Source organism: Hibiscus syriacus, unplaced genomic scaffold, assembly GCF_006381635.1.
Source record: "Hibiscus syriacus cultivar Baekdansim isolate YM2019G1 unplaced genomic scaffold, ASM638163v2 tig00111191_pilon, whole genome shotgun sequence".
Lineage (NCBI taxonomy): Eukaryota > Viridiplantae > Streptophyta > Magnoliopsida > Malvales > Malvaceae > Hibiscus > Hibiscus syriacus.
Window position 1 is genome coordinate 2,179,400 of NW_024063010.1, and position 10,182 is coordinate 2,189,581.

Genomic DNA, 10,182 nt, shown 5'->3' on the forward strand with positions numbered 1-10,182 from the left:
CCTCCAACGAGAAAGCTATCTCATCTATTTTTCATCTATAAAGTATATTCTATCTTTGAATTACCACCAAATAATATCGACATGAGTAGAAAATAAAATATGCTTAATTTATCTAAAACATGTATAGTTAATATTAACATAAAAACCATTAATACAATAAAATTATAAAAAGAATAATAAATAATTATGATTTATTTATTGAATATGAGTTAAAAAAAAAAAAAACCCTTTTCTCGACAAGAAATCCCGAGATTTGCAATCCTCCGTCGGGAAAGCTACCTCGTCTATTTCTTACTTGTAAAGAATATTTTCTCTTTTAAAAAAATATCGAAATTGACATAAAATACATCATATTTTATTTTTCCAAAACATACATCACTCATATTAAGATTCAATGAAGAAATAATATAAAGATTAAAATTTAAATATTAAACAATATGAACATCAAATAAAATAACAAAAAATAGAATAACATAAAAATAATTTCTATAAGCTCGTAAAGGAAGAATTTGCATTTTTTCACTCTGTTTGAACGTCGTATAGGATTGCATCACTTCGACCAAGTGATACTTTTCCACGTCCGTTCTATAAAAGACGTTCTTGAAAGTATTCGAATAATGACATTAAACATATTAGTCATTAAACAAACATTTGAGATTGTTCAAAATATCAGTTCTAAGTACATACATAAATATATGAAGATCGGAATATGTTAAATAATATATACATAATCCTAAAAAATTAAAATATATTATTATGCATATACTATTCGATATGTAAAAAAATCTATATGTTTGGTAAGTATATATACACGCATGCATGCATGTAATAAAATGTATAATACAACACTATATATAGACTACATAACATTAATATATATATATACAAGTCATGGATATATTCAAATATATGTACATATGTAAAAAACTAATATGAGAATATAAAATCCTTAAACGAGACCACAAATAAAGGTAATTACACATATATAGTAATTAAGAGGGCTAAAGATATTAATAATAACTTGTAATTCTAAACTGCAAAATCAATAACAAACTGGGACAATAATCAAATATATCGAACAATAGATGACCAAAATGAGAATAAACCACAAAACAATATTCAGGATTAGAATAAAATAAATAAAATAGCATGCCATCATCATAAACTTGACCAAAAGCAAAACAATGTAAAAGAGTGATTGAAATGCATTAATGAAAACATACACTACCTAGATAAAAACAAATTAAAGTAGGATGGCTGAAATTCAAATATGAACATAAAAATACAAACGCAGATGAGGATGGAATTATAACATAAAACAAATGGAAGCTCAAAATATAAGAAAGTAAAAGTTCATTGATGACTAAAATTAAAATGTTACAAGATGAGGACCCTTCTGACGCGATTAAACCATACACCCAACACATGGAATCCTAGCATCCAATACTGTGTCGTTCCATTAAGTTGCTATATACCACCTTAAAATTGGGAGCCCTATTTGCAATTCTTTCCCCCCCCCATCCGTTCTCTACTCTTCCTCTCTCATTTTGCCTCTGTTCTCCAACAAAACAAAAAGAATGGAACCCCAAAACCAAACCCCAACCAACACAAGACCCTTACCTTCAGAGAGAGGCTCTTGGTCCGGTGAAGCGATGACCAACACTCCTTTTTTGGTAAGGATTTTTTTAGTTCTCTTTATTTTTATTTTTTTTCTCAAACCCGAATCCCCTCTCTTTGTTGCATGTTGATTTTTAAATCCTTCTTTTTGGTGAGATGATGAGGTCTATGGATAGGATTTGATTTCTCTGATTTGGTGAATAAAGTCCAGATTTTTTCGGGATTTTTGGGTGTTATTTTAATGGGTTTTTAGATTTGGGGTAAGTTTGATACACTGTTGATGACATTTGCTTCACTGTGTGACCAGATTGCTGATGACGACCGGCTCGGGATTCACCATCGACGCCTCAAGCACGGCTGGGAGATGGAAGGCCAACGACTGTGGCGGTTGGTTGTTAGATGATAGCATTATGGTGAATTAGGTTCAGGGTTTGGCTGATGGGTGAGCTTATTGGGTTCTTGGTGGGCTTCGAGAATGGGCCTCGGGATTGGCCTACAAAATGTAAATACATATTAAATAATAATAATAATATAAAATGACAATAATAGTAATAAATTAAAATAGAAAAGACCCGGACAAAAACGGGTGTCTACACTCATCTTCCCAAAACCAAAACAAAAAATGATTTTCTCTCACATATTCCCTCTGTTTCTCCTCTTCCCTCTCTTCCCCTTCACTCTCTTCCCATGCAATCGGTCTAACATTCGTCGAGGTTAAAATCTGGTCGGCAACTAGACATCCACAATGAGCCTTAGAGTAACAATTGTTCATCACTAGTGAAGCTTTTAACTTCATTGCATTAAAGTTCATCAATTGAGTAACAATGGTTCATCACCGGTGAAACCATTATTCTTTCTTTGTTTTCCTTCTCCTATCGTGCATCGTTCACATCTTTCAAAAGGGTCAACGCCGTTTATGTCGTGGTTCATTACTAGTGAAGCCATCCATCGCCCTGTCGTTCCCAAGTTGCGAACTTACCCTCGCTTGGTCGTTCGATCATCGTTCACTTTTTCTCGGTAATAAAATCATGAACTACGCCATCGCCACACTCCGAGCTCGAGCCCATTCGACGATGGCTTCATGAGGAAGAGATAAATTGGCGTGTTATCTCTTGTTGGGGTGCTGCTACCATCATTCAACATCATTTGTTTCACATATGTGGGTTACCGTTATTCTTGCTATGCTACTGTCGACAGTTTAATTTATTCTCATCGTCAGGGCTCGTGTGTGGGAGGTTGAACCGACCAGTTATGATCACACTTCATTTTTGGTAATCGTGGTTGTGTCATCAACAAACTGATCATGGTCGAACTGACAGCCCGTAACTAGACTAACAAAGTTTTGTGTGTATAAAAAGGTTTCGAGGTTATTGCAGTAAAATGGTTCGTTGTTTATGGAGGTTTCGAGGTTCAATCGGAGAGCATTAGAGTATGAAAAGGAGAAATAACATCCGAGGAGTTGAGCCATGGAGAGATGTTGCAGAGTGACGGGGAAGAGAGGGAATAACAATAAAGGGAAGGGGAAGAGAGACAATTAATTAATTTATTATTATTTTAATTATAAAATTCATTTTTAATATTAAATAAATATCAGGTGGTATTTAATGGCCGGAATTAATGGTCCGTCACGGCCAGACCCAAACTGAGTTACATAATGAAACGTTAGATATCAAACTGTAACGAAAAAAACGTTAGACAGACACCAAACTGAAAAAGCATACGTTGAACACCTTTTTGACGTTTAAGCCTTTTGTTTTCATATCCATGGAGCATTGCTCAAACATGTAATAAGCAACTTCGTAAACATGACTATCATGTTCCGTCCCATTTTGCTACTTACAGTGATGTACTAGAACTTAGGGTAATTATCTCCTGAAATTTTTAGATTCTTGTATATTTTAGTTATTGTTTTTGTATTTTCTACTGATAATATATTTTTCGTCCCCTAAAATATTATAAATTTATTTCCATAGAATGTTATAAGTTCACCTATAACATAAAGTTATGTGTTGGCTACTTGCATAAATCTCTCCTGCAAATGAATTGTTCATTGTCATTAGGGGTGTAAACGAGCCGAGTCGAGCTCGAGTATTGCTGAACTCGACTCGAAAACTTGGAAATGGAACTCGACTCGAACTCAAAATACTGAACCGAAGCTCGTGAGCAGCTCAAAAAGGCTCGAAATGAAAAAAAAAATTCTTAAACTTAACTAGATTGAAGCCTCAAACTCGAACTCGAACCTGAACCTTAGATACATGAAAATCTTACTGTATTTTTAAAAAAATCAACACATAAATGTTAATATTATTAATAATTTATTTTTTAAAAGATAAAATCTTAATATATTATATTTTCGAGCTGCTCACGAACTTTTCGAGTCAAGTATCAAGTAGCTCGTTTCGACTCGTTAAGAATTCGAGTTGAGCTCGAGTCGAGTCCATTCGGTCCGAGTATTTATTGAGCATTGACCTAGTTAATCTTGAGTAGCTCGTGATCTGTCTCGTCTCATTTACAGCCCTAACTGTCATCAGCATAAAAAAAGAAAACCAAGACATCAATTTGTTTATAATGCACCAGGGAAGGGGACGAAGGAAAATGAAAAGAGATGATATTTTAGGTGAAAAAAAGTGATTATGAATAAGGCAATGTACATAATGCCTTTTCTAGGAGGGTATATGCTTAAAACCAATGTTGACATGCAATGACATAAAAAGAAATTAGAATTTTTTTTATGAATTGAATTATGAATTTTTAAGGAATCAAAATATAATTTTACCATTATATTAATTTATAGGATAAACTATGTATTTAGTACGTAAACTATCAGTTTAAGTCCATTTTAGTACTTGAAATTTTAATTTTTTCAAAATCATATCTAACGTTTAGTTTTTATTTTATTTTAGTACCCCGTCGTTAAAAACTTTATGCGGTTAGTGCCTAAATTATCAGTTTTAGTCTGTTTTAGCACTTAAACTTTTATTTTTTTAAACTTAATGTTAAGTTTTTAATAAGGGTATTAAAATGAACTAAACATTAGACATGGTTTTAAAAAATAAAAAATTAAGTTTTAAAACGGATTAAAAGTGATAATTTAGGTACTAAACGCATGATTACCGGCAATCACCAACGTTTTATTTTGAGCGTAAAATGAAAAATATCCCCAAAAAAGAGGGAAAAATTCTTATGTCCACTTGACATTTAATGAATGAAAATGATGTTTTAAAGGTGAAACGATTCAACGTGAGGAATAGGCGAAGAAGAGTAATGACAGCAAATGGAAAGGAGAAATAGACAAATTGATCAAAAACCGCCGCCTGCCCACATACGAGGTAACTGAGCTTAGAGGAAGGCTTGAATGCAGACATCAATGGCTGATGAAGACAAGTTTGTTTAGAAGTTGGCCTAAATGGCAAAGCAAATTGGCATTGTGACCCCCCCTTTTTATCAAGTGGGTGCCTTTGATGAGATGTATTTGATTAGTGACCCCAAATTACTAAAATATTGTTGGGGCGTTTGGTATTTTTTATTAGGGTAAATTACGCGTTCAGTTCAATTTTAATCCGTTTTAGTACTTAAATTCTCCATTTTTTTAAACTATGCCTAAAATTTAGTTTTTATTTCATTTTAGTATCCATATCAAAATTTAACGTTAAGTTTTGAAAAAATTGAAAGTTTGAGTGTTAAAATAGAGCAAAATTTATAGTTCATGCACTAAATACATTAAGTTTTTAACGACGTGGTACTAAAATGAAATGAAAACTAAACATTATGTATGATTTTGAATTTTTTTTTGAAAGTTAAGTACTAAAATGGATCATAACTGATAGTTTAAGTATTAAATGTGCAATTTTCTTTTTTATTATGTTGATGAATGTTTTATTTTTTCGAGAGAAGTTTTTGAAGTGTCGCATGTGAAATAGTTGATTCAAATTCTAAAAATTGTACAACACTTGGCGAGTATCACTGAGCATTACTAACAATGAGCACCGCTGAGCACCATTAATTTAATTTATAAAAATTTAAAATTCTAAACAACTGAACATAAAATTATATATTTGTTAAAAATTTAAAGGTAAATTATTTAAAATAAAATATCAATTACATTATTTTCTTTTAACAAATTTTTAAATAATTTTTAAAGGTAAATTATAGATTTTTTATTGTTACAAAAATATTATGAAAAATAATATATATATTTTATTTTAAATAATTTACTTTTAAATTTTTAACTAATTTATAATTATACGTAGAGTACTTTAAATTTTTTAATTTTTATAAATTAAATTAATAATACTAAACAATATTAATCTTTAATAATGCTCAACGTCACTCGTAGAACGTGACAAACTCATCTTCAAATTCTCGATAATAGTCGAAGAAACTTAAATCTTACTCATAATTGGATTTCACTTCACCCGTAGAAGACACCGTTTAGATAATTTTTCTAATTATTTTTATTTAATAATTAAAGTATAATTGATAATATCCTTAAATATCTTAAATTATATGACATTAAAATACAATTTATCATGTGACATATATTACACGCATGAGATATCAAAATAAGCAAATAAAAATCGAAAGAGTGGGATCAGATTTTTGAAATTAAAAGCATATGGATCAAATATAAATATACAAATAGTATAGGATTGAAAGCAAATTAGACAAAAGAAGTGTAAAGCCCAACACACCAAAAGCCCAGTAAAAATAAAATTGGCCGTTAGCGAAAAGGTAAAAGCCCAGGAAACCAAAAAGGGTAAAATTACATGACATGGCTGGCCCCAAACCCCTAACTTTCGTGCTATGTACAATGGCAGAATCACGACTCGGTGAGGGTAAAAGTAGAAGTTTTTTTTTTACTGTATAGAGTTTGTATTGTTTTTATAAATCATATAAATTTTATTTTATTTTATTTAGTCGAGTGTGACTTTGATTTTAATATCGATTTCCAACCGTAGATTCTTTTTTTTATTTCTTTTTTAATGAGAATAATTATGTCTTTGTTAAACATTTTTCTCTATCTTATTTCTCGATCGTTTGACCGTTCTTTTTATTTTATGTTTTCTCAGGATTTGATTTGATGAGGTTACGACGGGTCAATATGATGCTTATTTGTAATCATGTTGATCTTCCTTACATAAATGACCCTCAGATTGAACTTGGATATGCGATTTTGCGTTCGTGAATGGTTTCTCACGATGTTCAGCTTTGATTTGTTGTACACGGTGGTATTTTAATAGTGTAATTTCCTTTTATGGTTCGTTTGCCGATAGATTTATTAATAAAAATCTATTTCTTTTTCAAGTATTTTGATTGAATTTTTAATATTTTCTATGTATGATCCTTATATAATCTAAAATAATTAATTTTAATATTATGAAAAAATATTTAAATTATATATTTAATTTACAATGATAATTATAAACTTTTATTATAATTTTAAATATTTCCGCTTTTAGTAAAACTAACCGTTCTATTTTATAAAAAATTCTCTAAAAGTGGTGTACAGTGGAGCCATGAGTTAATAGTAGGTTTATAGCAATAACAAAGAGAGGTACAGTCTACTTGCTTAATACATCAACGCATAAATATGTTTTAGGTAAATTATCATTTAATATTTAAATTATTAATTTTGATTTGTTTTAATATTTTTTTTAAATTATATTTAATGTTTAATTTTTGTTTCAATTTAATATCAGTATTTAAAAACTTAATGAAAAAACTGACATGACATAATTTCGGTGGACGGACGACCAATCCAAACGATGGACCACAAGAGAATGAAGAGTTACTAATATAGTCCATTTTCAGGCTCATCGAGCAATAGATCATGGAGATCAGACGATGAAAAAAATCAAAGAATCCATCATCGATTTGAAGAGATTTAAGCGTTACCTGGTGAAACGAAAGATGAATCGCGTTCAGGGGTAGAAAATGTACGGATTAAAAAGTTTAAGCTTCATCAATGACATATGCAACAGTCGACGATTGTAGACACGACGATTGACAAATCTGTCCATTAAATTTTTAACAATAAGATGTTAAAATAAAACAGAAATTAAACATTAAATATAATTTAAAAAAATAAAAAATTTATATATTAAAATATATCAAAAGTGATAGTTTAAATATTAAATATGTACAATTTATTATATATTTTACTGTCCCATGTATAAAAAACAATGATCGGCCCAAATCTTAAGTCAATTTGAAAGAGATCGACACTTGAAAATCAAAATCGGAGGTGAGTCGGACTCGGATACACCGATTGGATGCGTCTCTATTCTCTTTTTGTACGTCCAATTCGACTTTCCACTCCTCGCTGTTCCCCTACAAAACCGTCTAACACAAAACAAGACCCTAATCAGCCTCTCTCCCTCTTTCTCAGACTATCGAAAATCGATGGCACCCAAACGTTCAAACCTCACTGAAGTCCCACCGGCCGCTTCTTCATCTGAAGATGACGAGGAGACTTCCTCCGAAGGATCTTCAGCGGAAGAAGAAGAAGAAGAAGAAGAAGAAGAGGAAGAACCCCAAACCCACTCTAACCCATTGATCCAGAAGAGCCCGCCCCCTAGAAAGCCTGAAACCCTCACGCCCGTCATGGGAAACGAAGAATCTGAGGAGTCCGGGTCGGAATCCGGATCTGAATCCGAATCCGATATGGCCATGCCGATTGTAAAGCCTCTTGCGTCGAAACCCATGGAAGACATGAATGCGAAGAAACCCAGATCCTACAAGCCCTTGGCTTCTTCCTCGTTGAAACGGCCAGCTGAGATTGATCAAGATGCCAAGGATGCGAAACGACCCAAGAAGAAAGCCGGGGAAGAAGGGAATACAACGGCTACTGCTGTGGAGGAGGTGAAAAAGACTGGTGAAGATGCGAAGAAGCAGCTTTTCCAGCGGTTGTTCAGTGAAGACGACGAGATTGCCTTGTTGAAAGGTATGTTGGATTACTCTGCTAAAAAAGGGGCTGACCCTTGTGCTGATATGAATGCGTTTTATGATTTTGTTAAGAAATCAATTCATACCGATGTTACGAAAGCACAATTGATGGATAAGATTAGAAGGTTAAAGAAAAAGTTTGAAAACAATGCCGGAAAAGGTAAAAAGGGTGAGGATCGAACTTTCTCTAAAGCCCATGAACAGAATGCTTTCGAGCTATCGAAAAAGATATGGGGCAAAGAAGGGATTAGTGGGAAAGTTGAGTCTTCTGCTAAGTTCAATGGGAAGGCCAAGGCAAATTACAAGGCAGTGGTTGCATTGAAAGCAGAGTTGTACCCTTCACCTGATAAAAAAGTAGATGCTGGGCTGCCAATGGAGATGGATAAGAAGGTGGCTAAGAGTTCAGGCAATAGTTTGTTTGATAAGAGGTTCGGTGTGTCTAGCTTGGAAGAGGAAGTTCTAAAGAATGGTTTGGATATGGTTGACTGCGAAAAGAAGGCGGCCTTGGAAGCGAAATGGAGGAAATTGCAAATTGCCGAATTGGAGCTTTTCATTGAGCGAAGTGAATTGGTCAAGGAGCATGCCAGGTTGATGCTGGAATTTTACAAGTCTGAAGACAAATAAAGTGCTAGTAAAATAATGATATTTTTTATGTGCATTTTAAAGAATGATAACTTATTGTGCCTATTAGATAAGCTGGCTTTGAGTAGCCAATCATGGTTATTTTGTAGCCCGCATTGTTGGTAACTTGGGATAATATTTTTTTTTTTTGCATAGAGAGTAACTTATGAAGCCGTTTCTATGTTTGTCGGTTGCATGCTTGCGAAATAGCACGTAGGTAAGCATATTTTGTTATGTTTGGAATTGCTTAATCTTTTTTAATTTTATTTGCTTTGATGTGAATTTGTTTCATGATTTTTATTTTATTAAAAAACAATGCCGCTAATGTAGTGCGTTTCAGGATCGTGGCTTCTGATCCTTTCATGACCATGTTTTTTCTTTTCTTTTTGATCCATAGTTCACCTGATTTGCTTTGATTAAACCATTGCACTATGAATGTATCATGCCATGCTCTTGTAGCTACTGTTCTGTCGTCCTTACGATTTAGGTTGGCATGCACAATGGTTGTTCGTAAATAACATAGGCTAGTCTAGTTTTCTAATACCTGCCAGGAACCTTGGTAACAGTTTATCTAGGTAATTACAGATTTGGTTTGTAAATATGAATGTGTCTGATGGTTGCCGCTTTTGCTCTGGTTTTGATTTTATTCTATCATAGTTTGTTCTTGTATCTGTTTTGTCATATGCTCTGGCATTAGCCTAAAAGCTTATGCTACCAAAGATGCAATCTGTAACCTGAAAGTTTTCGGCATTTTGGCATTAGTAAATCCTGTCATTTGAAATGTCTGGCCGTCTCCTTGTTATACTTCTTGAACATCATATTTCAATTTGAGGCTCTTGTATGTTATATTTAGTTTTCTTTTCATATGGCAATTTGTTTTATTTTAGTTGGAGTATAAGGCTTTTTCTTTGTTGGAATTCAAATAATAGGGAAATGAAGTCAGGGAAGCTAGCTCTTTTATGGGAATGGTGTTTTTGCTTTTATGATCATGTACATTAA

General features: G+C 32.7%; 1 protein-coding gene across 1 annotated transcript; it reads left to right on the forward strand.

Annotated features, from left to right (window-relative positions):
* Positions 1 to 7,862: 7,862 nt before the first annotated feature.
* Positions 7,863 to 9,465, forward strand: LOC120155433 (probable transcription factor At1g11510). Its single transcript, XM_039166987.1, has 2 exons — positions 7,863 to 9,285; positions 9,346 to 9,465. The coding sequence occupies exon 1, from the start codon at positions 8,020 to 8,022 to the stop codon at positions 9,184 to 9,186; it is 1,167 nt and encodes a 388-aa protein (XP_039022918.1). The 5' UTR covers positions 7,863 to 8,019; the 3' UTR covers positions 9,187 to 9,285; positions 9,346 to 9,465.
* The last annotated feature ends 717 nt before the right edge of the window (positions 9,466 to 10,182 follow it).

Excerpts from the sequence above, each read along its gene's own strand:
- LOC120155433 (XM_039166987.1), top strand. The coding sequence starts at position 8,020 with ATGGCACCCAAACGTTCAAACCTCACTGAAGTCCCACCGGCCGCTTCT.